Below are 23,152 nucleotides of genomic sequence, written 5' to 3' on the forward strand. Positions count from 1 at the left end.
TTAGAGGTCACTTCTTCTAAACCTGAAAAGGGACAACTTCTAAATGTTACGCAGCGAAAACAGACAAATGTATAAAAATCAGACTTAAGTAACCATATTTTGAGCCTATTACAATACAGAAATCACAACGGATTTAAAGAATATTCACTTGCTGAATGTGTGCCAATCTGGGCAATGGAACGGTCTGCGTGGCCATCTCTGTTGTGATGTCACCTACTAGGTTGGGAAGTGACCTCTGCTCAGACTATGAAGGTGAATACCAGTAGAATGTTGTCATCAATATGATTTTCAGATCAAGAAAATGTTTTGTTTTTGCCAGAGCTGCCTCAGCTGATTCCACCGTCTGTCTGTACACTGAAAGTGGCATTTAGTTTGATTTGCAAAGGAAGGTTTTCATTTGTATTTTATTTGATGTTGATGCATTTTGTGCCATTGTAGGTTCTTTAGACCAACAGACATGCACTAACATTGCTTACTTAATCGTTATTTCCTGGAGGAACATTGGTGTGCAAACAAAGGTTACCATAACAATATAAATCTTAACAGAGAAGAGAATACTGAATGTAAAGGTTACAGATTATTAAAGATTGAACATTTGCTTGAACCAGGGGGGAAAAAAAGCAAAAAGCACCATGAGCCTCTTGACTATTTCTTAGAATAAGAAAAACATTTCTGTGCATATTTCACCTATTCATCTTAGTTTTCAGTTAAAGGCCATGCTTTAGATATAGATTATTGTAGAGAAAGAGAAGAATAAAGGCCTATACATACAATATGAACATTACATAGAAGATCCATTTATATATCCCGTTTATACAGTGAATTCAGAAAGTATTTAGACCCCTTCACTTTTTCCACCTTTTGCAACAATACCCCATAATGACAAAGCGAAAAAAAGTTTGACATTTTTGCAAATGTATTTAAAATAAAAAACAAATGCCTTATTTACATAAGTATTCAGACCCTTTGCTATGAGACTTAAAAATTGAGCTCAGGTGCATCCTGTTTCAATTGATCATCTTTGAGATGTTTCTACAACTTTGATTGGAGTCCACCTGTGGTAATTTTTTAATTTTATTTAACTAGGCAAGTCAGTTAAGAACAAATTCTTATTTACAATGACGGCCTACACCGGCCAAGACTCGTCCGGCCAACTCTAGGAAATAAAATGTGGGAAAAGTCAAGGGGTCTGAATACTTTGCGAATGCACTGTATATACATACACAAGTGCTTTGATGCATAAAATAAACAACATTGTACACTGAAATAATAAAACACACATTTTTATATATATAATATGTGGACACCCCTTTTCTACCCCCTTTGCCTTTATCCAGTACAATGTCTGCAACCCAACCATTGGACGCACAGGGGTTCCAACCAAATGCACGTGACAACAAAATCAAATAACTAACAGACAAAACGAGTCAACCATCAAGCGGAAGGAGAGCATAACAGGAAGGTCAGTATAAGAATGGTGCGTGACAACTCACAGTTCAACATAGACGGCGTGTGTATGTGTAACAGTCATCACTGCTCCAACCCATATTTAATACGACGGCAGTATTGAGTGAAAAATAAATCAGAACCCCCCCCTAAACATCTAGTTAAAAAATAAATATAAATATAAATAAATTAAAAACACATGTTGATGCCATGTCTGGTGTCGATATGACAAAAATAATTCAGGGGAATATATTGTCAAGCTGATCTAAACAAAATAATAAATAAAAAATCATTGTGTGGACGGGCCACAAGAACCTGGAATATCTTCCAAATGTGCTGATTAACAACAAAATAACAGATTACTTGATCTGTGTATTCTTGCAGAGCAAGAACAGACATTTTCCCATAGATTTTCCAAAACTTTGATTAAATTCCAGTGTTAATGCCAGCCTAATGAAGTTATGATTTCATTAGAGAACAGCTAATGACATACAAATGCAAGCTCTCGCCAAATTGCATCACTTTAACCATTGGTCAGACAGACTCCATCAACATTGATCTTCCAGATAGGATAGTTGTTGAAGGTCATGTTTTACATGTAATAAATCTGACCAGGACTACCTCCAAAGCAGTCCTTTTCTCCTATTTAGAAAATGTCAAATTGTGAGTGCGAGTCTTGTCTTATTTACACCTTGCATTAATAATGTAACATGGATTGTTTGGATTTTCGTGCCAGGACCAGACAAAGGCACAACAAAGAGGGAGGAAAAAGGTAACAAATAAATGCTGTCATGGAGATGTGAAAGCGCAACAAATTGTGACTACTCTCTGGACTCAACTTCGTTCTTCGGTCAGCTAAAACACAAACTTAAAATAGGGCCTTACTACGGGCCACTCTTATAGCAATCCAACCAGCATTTCATGTACAAGGAGAAAGCATGGTGACAATCCACATAATGCTGCACTTGGTCTCTTTTCATTGATTTCATGTCATCATTGTTGTTGCATATACTGTTAATGTACACTGAAGTTTGGCCATAGGTCTTAGTGTCACATTCGTTTGATCTTGATTAAATGTTCCCACAACACTGTCCCTAGGTCCTGGGATCACCATTAACGGTAACGTGTGTGTGTGTGTGTGTAAGGGGTTATAACATGAGTGTGTCTCAGGGAGGGGGCAGGGATCCAGTCCAGTTCATGGCTGCATCCAAATGGCACCCTATTGACCAGAGTTCTATGGGTCTTTGACCAGTGGTGCACTATTTATAGGGAATAGGGTGTAATTTAGGAAACACCCCATGTGTTTACATTGGGGGTCACACCGGATTCCCGTCACGTCCAACGACATCTCTTCCTCTGACATGCCTCAGGGTCCGAGGAACACCCCTCAGAGTCATCGCTTTCAGAGGACAAGGCCCCAGCCAAGGGGGGCGTAGGGGGCAAGTGAGACCCCAAGCCCCCCCTCCCTGCAGCCCCCAGGAGGCCGTTGTTGAGGCGGAGGACCCAGCCCAGCTTATTGTGCAGCAGGTGGCGCAGGCCAGGGGGCAGCGGCAGTACGCTCAGGGTGTCTGGGCACTCAGGGAGGAGCTTGCGGAGGCGAGCACAGCACAAGTACTGCAGGGAAGTGGGCGTGAAGCAGGAGCGGATCACCTTCATGCTGCTCTTGGCTGCTGTGGAACACGCCATGGGGTAGAAATGCTTGTTCTGTAGCTCCGTAGCCGCCACCCCTGCAGAATATAATATACATTTTATTGTCCAGTTTAGAATGGAAATGTATCCATTTGCTGTCACATTACCCAACGTCACACACAAGCAAAAGGCTAGGCGCAGCACAGGGGTAACTAGCTGGGTACATGCAGAGGGGGAATATGATAAATCCTAGGTAGGTTCCATGTTAATTAGGTCTTGAAGTGATTTATAGGGCCGGTTTTCCCATCCCAGATCAAGCCTAGTCCTGGACTAGAAATCACTGAATGGAGATTTGACATAAAGCATGCATTGTAGCCTAGGACTTAGCTTAATCAGTGTCTGAGAAACTGGCCCCTAATGCCCATCTAGTTACATACTGCCCAACCACCCATCTAACATGCAGTGTTGGGGAAGCTACCCTGAAAATATAGTTTACCAAGTTATCAATTACTTCACACTGGAGGAAGTTAAGCTACCCTTAAAGGAAAACACCCAAAAACGATCTTACCGGCAGTATTTCTGTAACTTGATTATTGCACACAAAACATTTCGGGACTGTATCAACAATGGACTAATCAAACAAATACCAAAATATATATTTTGCGGTGTAATTTTCTTTTAAGAAAAAATATTGTTTACTTAACTAAAGTTAATTTGAAAAAGTAGCTCAAACTACTTTGTGATATATTATTTCTAAATCTGAAATGTCAGACTACAAATTGTAAGAACAGTCAAATGTAAACAGAATGTGTAATTTAGCCTATTAATAACAACAACTGTTTCAAGTGAGAATTAGGCACGTTTGATGCAGTAAAATAAAGGAAATTCTTGCCCCCCTGACCCATATTTTCTTATCTTTTTGCCCCAAAAAGTAGTGTGTAGTTCCAGTAGTTAACTACGACGCTACATGGCAAAAAAGTAATTAACTTCTTGATGACGGGGCAGTATTTTCACGTCCGGATGAAATGCATGCCCAAATTCAACTGCCTGCTACTCAAGATATGCATATTATTGGTAGATTTGGATAGGAAACACTGAAGTTTCTAAAACTGTTTGAATCATGTCTGTGAGTATAACAGAACTTATTTAGCAGGTGAAACCTTAAGGACAAACCATTCAGATTCGTTTTTTTTTTGAGGGTACTCTCTTTTCAATGGGTTTTCATTGGGAATCCAGATTTCTAAAGGGAACTTCTTGCAGTTCCTATCGCTTCCACTGGATGTCAACAGTCTTTAGAAATTGGTTGAGGTTATTCCTTTGTGTAATGAATAAGTACGGCCACTTTGAACGAGGGTCACTTCAAGTGTACTGTTAGATAGAGGTGCGTGACCAGAAAGCTACAGTTTGTTTTCCTCCTGTATTGAACACAGATCATCCCGTCTTCAATTTTATCGATTATTTACGTTAAAAAATACCTAAGTTGTATTACATGTGAAATGTTTTGGCAAAGTTTACAGGTAACTTTTGAGATATTTTGTAGTCAAGTTGCCAGCAGGTTGTTTTTTCTGGATCAAACACGCCAAATAAATGGATATTTTGGATATATATCGATGGAATGAATCTAATAAAATGACCATTTGTGATGTTTATGGGACATATTGGAGTGCCAACAAAAGAATCTCGTCAAAGGTAAGGCATGAATTATATTTTTATTTCTGCGTTTTGTGTCGCGCCTGCAGGATTGAAATATGCTTTCTGTCTTTGCTTACGGAGGTGCTATCCTCAGATAATAGCATTGTTTGCTTTCGCCGAATAGCCTTTTTGAAATCTGACATGTTGGCTGGATTCACAACAAATGTAGCTTTAATTTGCTATCTTGCATGTGTGATTTAACGAAAGTTTGATTTTTATAGGAATTTATTTGAATTTGGCGCTCTGCATTTTCCCTGGCTTCTGGCCAGGTGGGACGCTAGTACACATATCCCAGAGAGGTTAACTACTGAAATTGTTACCAAGATTTGAATTTAGTTCAACTACCACCAAGCTAATGCAAAACGTAGTTAAATTACTATATGTAGATCACTACTCACCCCACCTGGTCCCCTTGACCTGTGACCCCTGTAATTACCTATGCACTTGCGGTTCTTAAAGAAGGTGAGTGTTCCATGCCATGTGTCCAGGTGCACTCCGATGATTGAGCCCTGGCCGAAACGTGAGGAGAAGTTCACCTTGTCTCCTTTATGATGTAACAGACCTAGAATATGACCATATTAGCATTATTATTATAGGGGGGGGGGGGGGGAACAGGCTCACACACACACAATTATTTCATGTTTTAAAACAATTTCTTTATCCAGATGAAGGGTACTGTTAAGGGATTCCCTATGGCTCCTAATTATGCTAATTTATATGTGGGTTACATAGAGAAACAGTCAATTCTCAACCACCTCAATCTATTCTTTTTGCCCAACATTATTTGGAAACGGTACATTGATATCTTTGCTCCATTTGGGAATTTTCCACTCCAGTTAGCTCATCATCAAATGCCAACTAGTGTTGGCACAATGACTTGTAGTCTATGGGAACTGCTGGTGTACCTGTAGACTTCCTGTCAGCATTGGCTAGCGAAACTACCTACCTTCATACTGCATGGTCATGGCTGAACAGCTTTTGTCAAATTGACATCAAGTTATTATTTTTCATTTTAGCTAACCCTAACCCTTTTCATAACCTTAACCCAATTCTCCTAAACTGCTACGAAAAGTCAAATCTGACAAAAGCTGTATTCTTTCTAGTCAAAACCATACTCGACGAGTTAATCGGACACTGGGCAAGTAGATAAAAGGTCTTCATTGACAAAATCCCGAATTATCCCTTCAAACTCTATGGGATTGGGACAGTTGTTTCGTAATATGCATAATGTGACTAGAACAACGTTGTAAACCACAGCATCTTTACAAGGTCCTTTGCTGCTTTTCTGGGATTGATTTGCACTTTTTGAACAAAGTACATTAATCTCTAGGAGACAGAACGCATCTCCTTCCTGAGCGGTATGACGGCTGCGTGGTCCCATGGCATTTATACTTGCGTACTATTGTTTGTATAGATGAACGTGGTACCTTCAGGCGTTTGGAAATTGCTCCCAATGTTGAACCAGACTTGTGGAGGTCTACAATATTTTTTCTGAGGTCTTGGCTGATTACTTTTTATTTGCCCATGATGTCAAGCAAAGAGACAGAGTTTGAAGGTAGGCCTTGAAGTACATCCACAGGTACACCTCCAATTGACGTAAATTAGCTTCTAAAGCCATAACATAATTTTCCAAGCTGTTTAAAGGCAGTCAACTTAGTGTATGTAAACTTCTGACCCACTGGAATTGTGCCGGCTTTTTTTGGTCCTCCAATAATCAGTATCGGCATTGAAAAATCATAAATGGGGGGGGGGGGGGGGGAGACAGAGACAGATACCAAACCATTATCAATTTCTATTGGTCCAATGAAGATGAATGCAGGGGTGTGGATAGGCTCATTTGAACAACCTTATTTTAGGCCTTGATGTTATTATGCAACTTGACTCTACATTGAACATTTCTGAAGGGAAGGTGACGTGGCAAATTAGACAACTGCAGGGCTCTACAGTTCAGAACCATCCTATTTGGACTACGAAGAAAATAGTGTGGAACTTTGGATATGGAACCAGTGTGCTTGACAGGTGTTGCACCATCTTGTACAAAACAATATCCCATTAGCAAAGAAAGCTATGGCCGCTACTAAAATATTGGAGGCTCTTAACATCATCATACAATGTGGCACACCATGTAATCCAGCTACTCTGATGCTTCCTCCATAAACCACACCACTTGAACACGACTTTTGTGAGTTGGTTTTGGATCAACTCTCTGATGGGTTTATTAAGAGTAATCCATTGGAAAACCCTGAGTTTATCTTATACACAGACGGTTCAAGCATTGTGGAGGGGGTGTGAGGAAGGCAGGCTGGGCAGTTACTACTGTTGGGTCCTGAGGATATGAAATATACTTATTCATGTCACTGAGGGAGAGAGGATAATGTATAACATTTACATTATGTCAGAATATGTTATTGTTAGCCATCAGGGATCCTATGGGAGGGATCCACTGGGAGGACACAGTCTGGTACCAGGCACCATGACAGCCGTGAGTTGGAGAGGAGTGAGCACTTGGGGTAGAGGTCAGGTCAGATGAAGTGAGGAAGAACAGATATCACTAAGGTTCTGTCTAGCAACAGAGATGCATTGGCTGTTCAGATGTGTAGGAGGAGACTCAGGAGGAAGGGTTAAATATCAGTGCTTGTGTGAAATGTCATTGTCTAATGCAGCTGTATTGATCCTCTGGGAATAATTCAACTTGGTTAAGCTTTGATAGTGTCCGTTGAGTTTTTTTATCCTGAGAATTAGAACCTAACACTACAATGGACAATGTGATAGTGACAGGCACGTTAGATTTAAGAAAATCAGACGTTCACTTTATGAGTGACACAATGTTTAACTATTGCATACAACTCTCTAATGTAGTAGCGGAAGCAGACAGACAAGTATAAGAGGCGTGGGGAATAAGTCCCGAGGGGGGACATGACGTAGTACCAGGACAGTGGGTGATGGTAAAAAAATATTTAACAGAGACATTAGGGCCAAAATGGGAAGGTCCTTATCACGTTCTGCTCATAACGAGGTCAGCAGTAAAAGTCCATGGAAAATCACGATGGATATTATGTCACTCATTGCAAGGTTGTCCATGTTGATGACAAAGCGGAGCCTGGAGAATAAAGAACTGATTGATTAGCAATCGGGGGCCAATCTCGGGTGAAGAAGCATAGTAAGATGATCAGAACCTGATATGCTTCTATGTTGTACACCGCAGTCATCATATTAGGGATATCTAGGTGAAATGGCCAACATCTTCCTGAAATCGGGACATGCTTACTTAGGGAAATCACTGGTGAAGTGTTCACTAGAGAAGTCCTTATCAACCAGTGGAACGGAAGAAGAATTAGAAAGGAAGATTTCCTCACTACCGGCAGACTTTCAGAACATAATTTCTAATAGTTATCTATGTGGGACTGATACCAGTGTGGAAGAGCGGATCACATTTAAAGGACTTGGTAAATGATTACCTTGCCAATAGGACGATTGAATATTATGGTCTTGTAGACAATTTAATTTTTTGGAGTTTCCTCCTAATACAGGATGTGGTAGGAATCGTAAGGGACATCCATCATTACACCGGTTAATACTTATTTTTTTATAACTTTGTTTGAAATCTATTTCTTATTGTAACAGCAAGTAAAATATGCCCTTTGTGTTATAGAAATGCAAGGTGTTTAATGTGAATGATTTTATGCATACTGCTAATGTGTTTTAAACTGTATGTTTTTCAAAAATTATTTTCTATAAAGACATTAAGTATATTTATTTTTAAAATGGTCTAGGGGGATTGTAAGAATATTTTGAAGATAAATACACAACACAGAGGACGAGAGGTCAAGAGTACTAAAAGTCAATAGAGTACTAAAAGTCAATAGAGTACTAATGGTCAATATGGAATTATCAATAGAAATAGATGGTTTTCAGTTCAACATCTGTTAGGAATGTCAGTCCTGAACTCATAGCTATGTGTGGCACGTTCTCATTGGTCCAACCTGAAATAGGTTACTTGTTATTTGGCCATTGGCCCAGTTTTATTGCAAGGAATTCTAATTGGCCAACAACAGGCTAGGGCTGGGTTATAAAACTACATCCTGTCCCTTTGTTCTGTGGAGAGAATCACTGAGGACAGGGAAGGAACGACCATCTAACATCTACCTCTCAGCATAAAATATATGATTTATCCTCTTTGAATAAACCTATTTTCCTCCCCCTGATTTGCTATAGGGTTTGTGTTATTAAAGAATAACATCAACTGCTAACAGCTCCAAAAGTGAAAACCCTGTACAGCAGAGCAGGCGCCACTACAGGCAGGCTCAATCAAACACTGAAAGTATTTGAAAGAAAACAAATACGATATGAACCCAGGTCTGTTTGTGATAAGGACTATCTGATGGATTATATGGTTTTACCAGTGTAGGAGAGACCCCAGCTGTCGTCATCTTTCCCCAACAGGCTGCAGAAGGTATGTCTGTACTTATCCAGGTTGACGTCACAGGTTCCGATGCCTACCATCTACACAACATCGAAGAGTCTTCATTCAACATGTTCACCTTAACCACATAACATCAAAATAGAACAGTAATCAACATGCTCACCATTATACAACATGCAAAAGGTTCACAAAATAAGCTCTAGGAAAGAGAAACCACTAAACTTCCTAAGGTCTTACAAGACTAAGCACCAACCCCCAGCAGAGGAGGCTGGTAAAAGAGAGAAATCAGAGGACAGGCTCATAGTAATGGCTGGAATTGAATGAATGAATGAATGAAAACTATTCCATTACAATGTGCCCGGCCTCCAATTTAAAGTGACACCTGTCTCCACTGATCCTCATAATGCTGTCTCCTGAGTAATGATGGGCAGAGCCTCACCATATCTGTCCCGTACACTGGTGATGTCATCTTGATCTCCCAGAAGTGCTGTCCATCTGCCAGCTCCTTGGAGCCTCTTATGGCTGCTGTGCCGCAGCTGTACTCCGTGTGGAAGTTGACTTTGCGGTTGTCGCAGGTCATCAACGTGGTCGTGGAGCGGTTACTATCGTCCCACACCCAGTCGAAGTCTGCAATGTCAGGAGGTCAGTGGATCAAATGACAGTTGACTTCCAACATTTCAGACACTTAAGATATTTTAATAAGCAAATAATGGTGAGAGCTTCACTTTTGGGAACTCCCTGATACAGCATGGGCATGAAACATAAGAAAATCCTCAGAAACAGTGTGAAATACCTGAAATACAGTGCCTTGCAAAAGTATTCGGCCCCCTTGAACTTTGCGACCCTTTGCCACATTTCAGGCTTCAAACATAAAGATATAAAACTGTTTTTTTGTGAAGAATCAACAAGTGGGACACAATCATGAAGTGGAACAACATTTATTGGATATTTCAAACTTTTTTAACAAATCAAAAACTGAAAAATTGGGCGTGCAAAATTATTCAGCCCCCTTAAGTTAATACTTTGTAGTGCACTTTTTTGCTGCGATTACAGCTGTAAGTCGCTTGGGGTATGTCTCTATCAGTTTTGCACATCGAGAGACTGACATTTTTTCCCATTCCTCCTTGCAAAACAGCTCGAGCTCAGTGAGGTTAGATGGAGAGCATTTGTGAACAGCAGTTTTCAGTTCTTTCCACAGATTCTCGATTGGATTCAGGTCTGGACTTTGACTTGGCCATTCTAACACCTGGATATGTTTATTTTTGAACCATTCCATTGTAGATTTTGCTTTATGTTTTGGATCATTGTTTTGTTGGAAGACAAATCTCCGTCCCAGTCTCAGGTCTTTTGCAGACTCCATCAGGTTGTTCCAGAATGGTCCTGTATTTGGCTCCATCCATCTTCCCATCAATTTTAACCATCTTCCCTGTCCCTGCTGAAGAAAAGCAGGCCCAAACCATGATGCTGCCACCACCATGTTTGACAGTGGGGATGGTGTGTTCAGCTGTGTTGCTTTTACGCCAAACATAACGTTTTGCATTGTTGCCAAAAAGTTCAATTTTGGCTTCATCTGACCAGAGCACCTTCTTCCACATGTTTGGTGTGTCTCCCAGGTGGCTTGTGGCAAACTTTAAACAACACTTTTTATGGATATCTTTAAGAAATGGCTTTCTTCTTGCCACTCTTCCATAAAGGCCAGATTTGTGCAATATACGACTGATTGTTGTCCTATGGACAGAGTCTCCCACCTCAGCTGTAGATCTCTGCAGTTCATCCAGAGTGATCATGGGCCTCTTGGCTGCATCTCTGATCAGTCTTCTCCTTGTATGAGCTGAAAGTTTAGAGGGACGGCCAGGTCTTGGTAGATTTGCAGTGGTCTGATACTCCTTCCATTTCAATATTATCGCTTGCACAGTGCTCCTTGGGAGGTTTAAAGCTTGGGAAATCTTTTTGTATCCAAATCCGGCTTTAAACTTCTTCACAACAGTGTATCGGACCTGCCTGGTGTGTTCCTTGTTCTTCATGATGCTCTCTACGCTTTTAACGGACCTCTGAGACTATCACAGTGCAGGTGCATTTATACGGAGACTTGATTACACACAGGTGGATTGTATTTATCATCATTAGTCATTTAGGTCAACATTGGATCATTCAGAGATCCTCACTGAACTTCTGGAGAGAGTTTGCTGCACTGAAAGTAAAGGGGCTGAATAATTTTGCACGCCCAATTCTTCAGTTTTTGATTTGTTAAAAAAGTTTGAAATATCCAATAAATGTTGTTCCACTTCACAATTGTGTCCCACTTGTTGTTGATTCTTACACAAAAAATACAGTTTTATATCTTTGTTTGAAGCCTGAAATGTGGCAAAAGGTTGCAAAGTTCAAGGGGGCCGAATACTTTCGCAAGGCACTGTACCTGAAGGGACTACCTGAACTTGACCTATAAAAAGCGCTCACTTTTCCACTTCAAAACGTTTTGCTACGGTGTGCCCTTCTGAACACAACCCTAGTTCCCCACCCTGCCCCTCCAGTCCTCACCCTGGTCTTCCTCTCCACAGTGGCAGTCTTTGATGCGGTGGAAGCCCCGGAGATGTGGGTTGTAGCTGGGCTCGGCCTGGGAGTCGCAGGTGCAGTACGACTCTCCGGTAATGGGCACGGCACTGGGGACCGGTGGCACCACGGGATGGTAGTCTGGCTCAGAGTCTGAGTCACTGTACTGCAGAGGCCACAAACAGTACATAACAGTGCTCAAATATGTCAGCTGTACTTGACTGCGCTTTTCTGGCACAGTCTATATCACAGGTGCCAAACTCATTCCACGGAAGGCCAATTGTCTGCGGATTTTCGCTCCTCCCTTGTACTTGATTGATCAACTTGCCTTAGGTCCCTCATTTGTTAGGAACTCCCCTCACCTGGTTGTCTAGGTCTTAATTGGACACAAACTGAAAGGAAATAACAAAAACCAGAAGACAATCTTCTCTCTATGGAATGAGTTTCACACCCCTGGACTACGTCCGTCACAAACCGACCCTTACCTGTAAGCGTTCATAGCCCCACTCTTCACTTTCTGAGGACAGTACCAGCGCCCGGGAATCAGCATCTCGCCGTAGTCCACTCCACACGTAACGCCATGCCCGGCTGTTCCTGCTCCGCCTTGACATTGCAGCAGGACACCTGGGGGAGGGAGGAGTCAGGAGAGTCAGAGTTGGGTGGACAAAGGTTGCATCCAAAATGGCACCCTATTCAGTGCATTACTTTTGACCAGAGCCCTATGAGCTCCAGAAGTTGACATTTTACAATGTAGACAAAAATGTGATATACAGTGCATTCGGAAAGTATTCAGACCCCTTGACTTTTTCCACATTTGGTTACGTTACAGCCTTATTCTAAAATGTATTAAATAGTTCCCCCCCCCCCCCCCTCAATCTACACACAATGCCCCATGATGACAAAGCAAAAAACGGTCGTTTTTTGCAAAAAAAATTTATAACTGAAATATCACATTTATAAGTATTCAGACCCTTTACTCAGTACTTTGAGAGCCCCGACGATCGATCTGAACATTAACACGCATCACTTGCGGTACGGTTATGGAAGCATAAGGACCTTATATTTCATATCAGTAAGAAATAATAAAAAATTTAAAAAATAATACATTGATACACATACACCTTTATAGGGTTAGTGTCCCCACACCGCCATCTCCATGTTACAGAGTGTGTTTACGGAAGACAGAATGAAGAGCTCCTTTGCTAATTAGCAGGCTCCTAACCTGTGTGTAACGGAAGAAGGCCGCCAGAAATGTGTTGTCACTGAAAAACAATGTTGGCTGCAACTGCGATAAACCTGGTTAAAACAGTGTATACTTTGCATTTGTGAAATTATATTGATGAGATATAGAACCATAATCGCAATTTAGAATTAATTCACGTTTAGATAAGAGTATTTCACTGCCAGAGCCAGTCTACCTCTGAAGATACTGGATCATAAAAGGTCCTTGGACCGCAACGATACGCTCCTTATTAACCTCTAAAGGTCTAAGCCAGGGATCATCAACTAGATTCAGCTGTGGGCTGATTTTTTCTTGAGTGGATTTGTAGACTGCAAAAATTCGCTAGCTAGCTAACCAACAACCGTAACCATGTATTTGAGAGACAACAGGTGCTCATTGTGCAAATGTATCCACGTTTTCAATAAACATTGGAAACAAAATACAGTTAACATGTTGTCAACAATCTAAGCCAACCCTGTCTGTTTTGCCTCTTAGTTATGCACGCGTTGGTTTTGTTGCTAAACCGTTAGGACTCTACAGACTCATGTTTTTGTGAAAAGACTGATTTTCTGGATTTCTCTTGGTCTGACAAACAGTGATGTAGCTCTGCCACATTCCACAGCAGATGCAAAGGCCGACATAGGCGGATCTGGTGGATTGAGCCAATGAAAAAAAAAAAAAAAACGCAAAGACAGATTTATGGGGACATTTTAATTATGTTAAACTGATGCACGGGTGCATCAATCAATTAGGGGGTTAAGAGTACATCTTGGGCTAACTGATGCCTAGCCTTGCTACACCATCAATTATGGATAAATGAAGATCTCCTACTCAGGCCATTTACCATTTAAACAAATTGTTACAGTTCCGGTCTGCTTAAGGGGCACCAATGCAATGGATAGAAGAATGAGACAGATATTTCACCGGATGTATAAATGTGACGCATCCAGTTGGCGTTTCCACACCACCAAATATGGTGATGAGAGGAAGCCCAGTGGCCTGCATGCAGTGTGAGAAGATGGAGAGAGATGGATTTTGGCAGTCATTCTGCTAATTCTCATTGATTAAACATTTGATCTCCAGTTCCATTTCAAAAACGAAAATCTGTAACAAACAGTGGACTGTGTTTTTTAGACTTTACCCTTTGCCAAAGTTTAAAAAATGGGCGAATATAGTTATTGCACACGCACTTCACAGCGTAGACGTTCCCTAACGGAAATATGCAAATAAAATGATAGAACGCACCAATAGGTTCTCACTAGCTTGTGCTTGGTTCTGCCCACTATGATTATTTTGCTCCATTTGGAAAATTAGTGGTCGAAAGGAGTAGACTCTTGCACGACTCCGAAAACACACTGAAACGGATGCGCACAGACACCATCTCATTGTTGCAGTCCTACTAGGAAGAATACATTTAGAGGACATGAGCATGAAGTTGCCCACTTGCCTATAAAAGGCCTATTTTGTTTGAATATAGAAGGCGATGTGTAGTAACAAAAATATTTCAGTGATATTCCTGCTGTGTGCAGCCTTGATGTGTCCCATGATGCAGCGCACTTTGCTGATAAACCTGTTCTTTGCCATGTTATAGCTCTATTCGGTCAGGTATTACCAGAGAGGATGTTTCATCTTCCTTCTCTGCAGCATTGCCATGTTCACGGTTTTCCCGCCATATTTGGCTACTTTATAACCTAAGTTGTGGGTGAAAATGTATTGGCCATGGTCGCAGGTTTCTGGGCAATTTCTAAGTTGCACCGCGGCCACCATTTTGCTTAGAAAAATATACAGTACCATTCAGAAGTTTGGACACACCAACTCATTCAAGGGTTTTTCTTTATTTTCTACATTGTAGATGTAGTGAAGACATCAAAACTATGAAATACCACATATGGAATCATGTAGTAACCAAAAAAAGTGTTAAACCAAATATATTTTATATTCTTCAAAGTAGCCACCCTTTGCCTTGCCCTTTGCTTCTCACACTCTTGGCCTTTTCTCAACCAGCTTCACCTGGAATGCTTTTCCAACAGTCTTGAAGAAATTCCCACATATGCTGAGCACTTGTTGGCTGCTATTCCTTCACTCTGCGGTCCAACTCATCCCAAACCATCTCAATTGGGTTGAGGTCGGGGGATTGTGGAGGCCAGGTCATCTGATGCAGCACTCCATCACTCTCCTTCTTGGTAAAATAGCCCTTACCACAGCCTGGAGGTGTGTTGGGTCATAGTCCTGCTGAAAAACAAATGATAGTCCCACTAAGAGCAAACCAGATGGGATGGCTTATCTCTGCAGGATGCTGTGGTAGCCATTCTGATTAAATGTGCCTTGAATTCTAAATAAATCAGTGTCACCAGCAAAGCACCCCCACCTCATCACACCTCCTCCATGCTTCATGGTGGGAACCACACATGCAGAGATCCTCCATTCACCTACTTTGCATCTCTCAAAGACAAGGCAATTAGAATCTAAAATCTAATTTGAACTCATCAGACCAAAGGACACATTTCCACCGGTCTAACGTCCATTGCTTGGCCCAAGCAAGTCTCTACTTTTTATTGGTGTCCTTTAGTATTGGTTTCTTTGCAGCAACTCAACCACGAAGGCCTGATTCACGCAGTCTCCTCTGAACAGTTGATGTTGAGATGTGTCTATTACTTGAACTCTGAAGCATTTATTTGGGCTGCAATTTCTGAGGATGGTAACTCTAATGAACTTATCCTCTGCAGCAGAGGTAACTCTGGGTCAACCTTTCCTGTGGCGGTCCTCATGAGAGCCAGTTTTATCATAGCGCTTGATGGTTATTGAAATGTTCCAGATTGACTGACCTTCAAGTCTTAAAGTAATGATGGACTGTTGTTCTCTTTGCTTATTTCAGTTGTTCTTGCCATAATATGGACTTGGTCTTTTACCAAATAGGCTTACAGTGGGGCAAAAAAGTATTTAGTCAGCCAATTGTGCAAGTTCTCCCACTTAAAAAGATGAGAGGCCTGTCATTTTCATCATAGGTACACTTCAACTATGACAGACAAAATTAGAAAAAAAATCCAGAAAATCACATTGTAGGATTTTTAATGAATATATTTGCAAATTATGGTGGAAAATAAGTATTTGGTCACCTACAAACAAGCAAGATTTCTGGCTCTCAGACCTCACAGACTTTTTGATATAGGGGGCGCTCTTAATTTTTTGATAAAACAACGTTCCCGTTTTAAACAAGATATTTTGTCACAAAGATGCTCGACTATGCATATAATTGACAGCTTTGGAAAGAAAACACTGACGTTTCCAAATCTGCAAAGATATTGTCTGTGAGTGCCACAGAACTGATGCTACAGGCAAAACCAAGATGAAATTTCAAACAGGAAGTGCCCCCAGATTTTGAAGGCGCTGTGTTTCAATGAGTCCTTATATGGCTGTGTATGGGTCACGAATGAGCTTAGACTTTCTGTCGTTTCCCCATAGTGTCGACAGCATTGTGACGTATTTGTAGGCATATCATTGGAAGATTGACCATTTTACACTACATATACCAGGTGGTCGCTTGGTGTCCTTCGTCGCAATTATTGCGTAATCTCCAGCTGCATGTATTTTTCTGTTTGCTTCCGAGGAGAAACTCAACTGCCACAAATGATTTATCATCGAATAGATATGTGAAAACACCTTGAGGATTGATTCTAAACGTTTGCCATGTTTCTGTCGATATTATGGAGTTAATTTGGAAAAAGGTTTAGCGTTGTAATGACTGAATTTTCGGGTTTTTTTCTTAGCCTAATGTGATGAACAAAACGGAGCTTTTTCTCCTTCACAAATAATCTTTTTGGAAAAAAATAACATTTGCTATCTAACTGAGAGTCTCCTCATTGAAAACATCCGAAGTTCTTCAAAGGTAAATGATTTTATTTGAATGCTTTTCTTGTTTTTGTGAAAATGTTGCCTGCTGAATGCTAGGCTTAATGCTATGCTAACTATCAATACTCTTACACAAATGCTTGTGTAGCTATGGTTGAAAAGCATATTTTGAAAATCTGAGATGACAGTGTTAACAAAAGGCTAAGCTTGTGAGTGAATATTTCTTTCATTTCATTTGCGATTTTCATGAATAGTTAACGTTGCGTTATGGTAATGAGCTTGAGGCTATGATTACGCTCCCGGATACGAGTTTGCGCGACGCAAGAAGTTAAGAGGCTCCTCTGTCCTCCACTCGTTACCTGTATTAATGGCACCTGTTTGAACTTGTTATCAGTATAAAAGACACCTGTCCACAACCTCAAACAGTCACACTCCAAACTCCACTATGGCCAAGACCAAAGAGCTGTCAAAGGACACCAGAAACAAAATTGTAGACCTGCACCAGGCTGGGAAGACAATCTGCAATAGGTAAGCAGCTTGGTTTGAAGAAATCAACTGTGGGAGCAATTATTAGGAAATGGAAGACATACAAGACCACTGATAATCTCTCTCGATCTGGGACTCCACGCAAGATCTCACCCCGTGGGGTCAAAATGATCACAAGAACGGTGAGCAAAAATCCCAGAACCACACGCGGGGACCTAGAGAATGACCTGCAGAGAGCTGGGACCAAAGTAACAAAGCCTACCATCAGTAACACACTACGCCGCCAGGGACTCAAATCCTGCAGTGCCAGACGTGTCCCCCTGCTTAAGCCAGTTCATGTCCAGGCCCGTCTGAAGTTTGCTAGAGAGCATTTGGATGATCCAGAAGAAGATTGGGAGGATGTCATATGGTCAGATGAAACCAAAATATAACTTTTTGGTAAACTCAACTCGTCGTGTTTGAGGGACAAAGAATGCTGAGTTGCATCCAAAGAACACCATACCTACTGTGAAGCATGGGGGTGGAAACATCATGCTTTGGGGCTGTTTTTTTGCAAAGGGACCAGGACGACTGATCCGTGTAAAGGAAACAAAGAATGGGGCCATGTATCGTGAGATTTTGAGTGTAAACCTCCTTCCATCAGCAAGGGCATTGAAGATGAAACGTGGCTGGGTCTTTCAGCATGACAATGATCCTAAACACACCGCCCGGGCAACGATGGAGTGGCTTCGTAAGACGCAATTCAAGGTCCTGGAGTGGACTAGCCAGTCTCCAGATCTCAACCCCATAGAAAATCTTTGGAGGGAGTTGAAAGTACCGTGTTGCCCAGCAACAGCCCCAAAACATCACTGCTCTAGAGGAGATCTGCATGGAGGAATGGGCCAAAATACCAGCAACAGTGTGTGAAAACCTTATGAAGACTTACAGAAAACGTTTGACCTCTGTCATTGCCAACAAAGGGTATATAACAAAGTATTGAGATAAAATAAGTATTTGGTCAATAACAAAAGTTTTCCACCATAATTTGCAAATAAATTCATAAAAAATCCTACAAAGTGATTTTCTGGATGTTTTTTCTCATTTTGTCTGTCATAGTTGAAGTGTACCTATGATGAAAATTACAGGCCTCTCTCATATTTTTAAGTGGGAGAACTTGCACAACTGGTGGCTTACTAAATACTTTTTTGCCCCACTATCTTTTGTATACCACCACTACCTTGTCACAACACAACTGATTGGCTCAAACGCATTAAGAAGGAACGAAATTCCACAAATTAACTTAACAAGGCACACCTGTTAATTGAAATGCATTCCAGGTGACATGAAGCTGGTTGAGATAATGCCAAGAGTGTGCAGGGCTGTCATCAAGGCAAATGGTGGCTACTTTGAAGAATCTCAAATATAAAATATTTTGATTTGTTTAACACTTTTTTGGATACTATATGATTCCATATGTGTTATTTCAAAGTTGATGTCTTCACTGTTATTCTACAATGTAGAAAAGAGTAAAAACAAAGAAAAACCCTGGAATAAGTAGGTGTGTCAACTTTTGACTGGTACTGTATATTTCACTGTGGCCTGTTGCTGAGTGCCAGGCAATGAGGCAGGCTGATGCTGAGTGAGTGATTGGTGGGGAGGGCCGGAGAGGTTTGTGTGTGTGTTTGTTAAGAGAACACTACAGTTATTGGCTAAGTCATGTGAGGGAGAGGACAGAAAGCAGCACACGTGCACGTTGTGACAACTTTTTACCAGTTGAATGTAGGCCATTTAGACTGTCATTAGGGAGACACCTATTTGTAACCCTTTTTCCATAAAACTTTATGCTAGAACTGATGCACATCAAGAAACAATGGAGACAAAGTGTAACTGGTGTAACATACACTTTGTATTTCACAGAAAATCCCTCATTTATTTAAAGGTTATTTTGGGATATATTGTACTACTTTCAAGATAACTATTTTATTTTTGTTATTTTCTAAATTGTGATGTGATGCCATCAACGGGAGCCATGCTTTTACTCCTCAGTTTGCTCAAAGTGTGATGAGGAAAGGTGTGTTTATGTATGTTTATTTGTATTTTGAATGCAAATTTTCACAAATGCACAAAAATCTTAAATAAACATAGTCTTGTTGCACTACTGTCTGTAGGAATATATATTAGCGTGAATGGGGATAATTTTCGAGTGCAACTTTGAAAGGCTAGCCCAGCTAGAAAGGGTCTCTTTCAGGTACAGACAGTGTGAGTTTTCTGATTCTCACGGTATTCTTTACTATCTTTTGTCAGGCAAATATACTTGAGTTATGAGGGTCCAGATGGCAGCATTGTTTGCCTTGGATTTGTAGCCATTCCATGCAGGTATGTTGTTAAAATGTGACATTTTTGTATTTCATGTTTGATGTGCCTAGTTAGCGGTCGTTCATTTTGTTAACTGTCTGGTCATGTCAGGAAGGGTGTTGTTGCCTCATTAGTATGCCTGCAGTATAATAGAACATTCAAATAAATACTTGTTATTAGCAAATTACTAGTATATTGGTGTACAACTTTAATAAAAATTAAATTTGAGTCTTTTGAAAATATGAACATGTACATTTTGTACGATACATTTTTTTGTTGTCAGTTTGCTCAAAGCGTGGTGAGGAGAGGCAAATATACTTGTGTATGAGTTCAGACAGCAGCATTAACATTTGCCCTGCATTTGTATCCATTCCATGCAGTCATTTAAAAAGAGAGACAACCGGGGCCTCCCGGGTGACGCAGCGCTAGCTGTGCCACCAGAGACTCTGGGTTCGAGCCCAGGCTCTGTCGCAGCCTGCCGAGACCGGGAGGACCATGGGGCGATGCACAATTGGCCTAGCATCGTCTTGGTTAAGGAGGGTTTGGCCGGTAGGGATATCCTTGTCTCACCGTGCAATAACGACTCCTGTGGCGGTCCGGGCGCAGTGCACGCTAACCAGGTCGCCAGGTGCACGGTGTTTCCTCTGACACATTGGTGCGGCTGGCTTCTGGGTTGGATGCGCGCTGTGTTAAGAAGCAGTGCGACTTGGTTGAGTTGTGTTTCGGAGGACGCATGGCTTTCGACCTTTGTCTCTCCCGAGCCCGTACAGGAGTTGTAGCGATGAGACAAGATTGTAACTACTAACAATTGGATACCACGAAAATGGTGAGAAAAAGGGGGTAAAAGAGACAACCAGCAGAATTGTGTCCAGAGCTTTCCCTTCCCTTCCACCTAAAACTCCCCAGAACACAACGCAAAAAGGTACCAGTATAGAACCGGTTCCAAAAGCACTTGAAAACGGCTTTGGGCGCACTAGAGTGCATTACATAAATTCGCTCAGAGGTGGTTTAAACTGCAATCTAATGTTGACTGCTTAAAGAAAAAGGTATCAAGCATGCTTTATGCTTTATGTATGCTTGGGTCTCCGGTGCTACCCGAGTGGAAATTTGAAATGGAAGTGGTTCTTCTTATGGAGAAAAGTCCTCAATGTAACTGACAATAGGCTAAATGTGTAGAACTATATATTTGCCTCTGCTGGCCATCAAGTAACCTATTAAATGTATATACCATTTCATACAATAAATATGTTGAAATGACATCACTGGAGTCATTGCAAATCAATGTGTGTCACTTGTGTAGCCTACCTGGACCTGGCAAAGCAATTTAATAAATAGCCTACGACAGTTTGTTGTTGTAGCCTTGTATTATTATGAACGCATTAGATTGACGTAACAGTTGTCAGATTAGTCTACAGGTAAAACATTTTTTAATTTTTTTTTATAAACACTGGCTGTTGTTGACAAGCATATTCAGTTCATATACATATTATTGAAATTATGACCCCATCCTCAGCAGCCTATTCAAGCAGGCTGTTGGGAAACAAGCACCTCTAATTGCGAAATCGCCTCACTCTTCATTAATAAATTAGTCTTCATTTGAACTAAGCAAGCTGCTAAATCGTTCAGTTTATATCTTGCCTACATCTTGTCTAGGATACTGTAGACTATCTGAAATGAGATGTAGGCCTATCAGGGGCTATAGGATACCTGCCTTAAGCTAAGCAAACTACGGCAAAATGTAATTGCATTCATAAACCCAGATTTTAGTCTGTAGCCTATGCCTATTGAAATTACAAGTCAATCTTGCAAATGGGCCATTTATAATGGTTTGTAGTCTTAATATCTGGCACATAATTGTCAGAAAATAGCCTAACAGTTTTGTTTATGTTCATCCAAGTATTTCTTGCTCAGAGATTTACTGTCGGATTTATCTATAGCTATGCACACGCGCAAAGGGGATTTATATACATTTATAAACCTTGTTCGAGCCCTGAATGCTGATTGGCTGAAAACTGTGCTACATCACACCATATACCACGGGTATTACAAAACATTACTTTTTACTGTTCTAATCACAGTGGTAACCAGTTTATATAATAGCAATAATAATAGCAATAATGCAATAATACACCAGTTTGGGGTGTATGGCCAATATACCATGGCTGACAGCTGTATCCAGGCACTCCGCATTGTGTCATGCTTAAGAACAGCCCTTAGCCGTGGTATATTGACCATATACCATACACCTCGGGACGGTTGAGCTAGCGTGAGCTAATGTGATTAGCATGACATTTTAAGTAACAAGAACATTTCCCAGGACATAGACATATCCGATACGGGCAGAAACATTAAATTCTTGTTAATCTAATCTATCCAATTTACAGTAGGTATTACAGTGAACAAATACCATGCTATTGTTTGAGGAGAGTGCACAGTTATGAACTTGAAAATGTATTAATAAAGCAATTAGGCACATTTGGGCAATCTTGATACAACATTTTGAACAGAAATGCAATGGTTATTTGGCAAATACAGAATTGCGCCTAACCTGGAATTATACATTTTGACCTCTCTCTTGCATTTCAAAGATGGGGGGGGGGGGGGGCATGTTTTTTCGCTGTTATATTCTCCCAATGTGTTATATTCCTTTCAAATGGTATCAAGAATATGCATACGCTGTCAAAAAAAAGTGTGTACTAGTTTTTCCGAGCCATCAACTGTCATGCATATATTTTAGCTAGCTACATTTTACTTACCTAGTTGCTGTGCATAAAATAACCATCCATCTGTTTAAATTAAGTGACCAAGCGACGCAAATATGTAGGCTAGGCTACTGACTAGATCATACAATCAATCATCTCGTCTGGTACGTTTTGGGCCTAGCGGGCTCGCGAACAGCCCCAACAGTGCTGCAACACGTTTTCAATTTAACTAACGTCAACGGGCTAGCTGTGCCTACATGGTCAAGGCCTAAACATTTACATCATGGCAAAAATGTAAGAAATAATATGCATTATAACTAGTTACATATCTACAGTTTAACCTTTCTCCGACAACATGTTTTGTTGTTGACGTTAGCTAGCTTGCAAGTACCTAGTTAGTTACAGTTGGCTGGCTAGACAGCGTTAGCGCGATTGCTAATGTACCTGTATTGTAACGTTACCAGCCGTCCGTTTCCTGTCCGACACTTAAAAATAAACCCTTAGTCTTCGTTAAATGCCACAGGACTATATAGGCCAATATCTTTTTGAAACATTTGCAGCGAAGTACTTTCTTTACTAACATGCTACTCGGCCAACTAGCTTAAGTCACTCTCTATGACAGAGTTTCTAAACCGAGGCGCAACATCGCGAGACTTCCGGAAACGCTTGCCAAACAGACCAGGCCGGATTTTAGACTTCAATGTCATACGTCAAAAAGTATTCCTTAGTTTTTACTTTTCTCAAAATCTAAAGGCACAACCTGGATTCTAACAATGTTTTAAGTAGTTCAACACGTTATTATTCCAACATCATGAAAGT

At 40.8% G+C, this 23,152-nt stretch overlaps 1 protein-coding gene across 4 annotated transcripts; it reads right to left on the reverse strand.

Annotated features, from left to right (window-relative positions):
• Positions 1-385: 385 nt before the first annotated feature.
• On the reverse strand, positions 386-23,152 carry LOC110521925 (SPRY domain-containing SOCS box protein 3). 4 transcript variants are annotated; one of them, XM_036968815.2, is made up of 7 exons: positions 22,388-23,152; positions 12,226-12,364; positions 11,729-11,906; positions 9,630-9,817; positions 9,168-9,270; positions 5,204-5,329; positions 386-3,173 (listed from the first exon to the last, which is right to left on the reverse strand). In XM_036968815.2, the coding sequence occupies exons 1-7, from the start codon at positions 22,411-22,413 to the stop codon at positions 2,779-2,781; spliced, it is 1,155 nt and encodes a 384-aa protein (XP_036824710.2). In that variant the 5' UTR covers positions 22,414-23,152; the 3' UTR covers positions 386-2,778. The 4 variants fall into 4 exon arrangements, with proteins under 4 accessions (XP_036824710.2, XP_036824711.2, XP_090088342.1 ...); XM_036968816.2 differs by having other exon boundaries at positions 22,778-23,008; XM_090232216.1 differs by lacking the exon at positions 5,204-5,329 and having other exon boundaries at positions 22,778-22,997.

This window comes from Oncorhynchus mykiss, chromosome 4 (assembly GCF_057628025.1).
Source record: "Oncorhynchus mykiss isolate SJ-2025 chromosome 4, ASM5762802v1, whole genome shotgun sequence".
Taxonomy (NCBI): domain Eukaryota; kingdom Metazoa; phylum Chordata; class Actinopteri; order Salmoniformes; family Salmonidae; genus Oncorhynchus; species Oncorhynchus mykiss.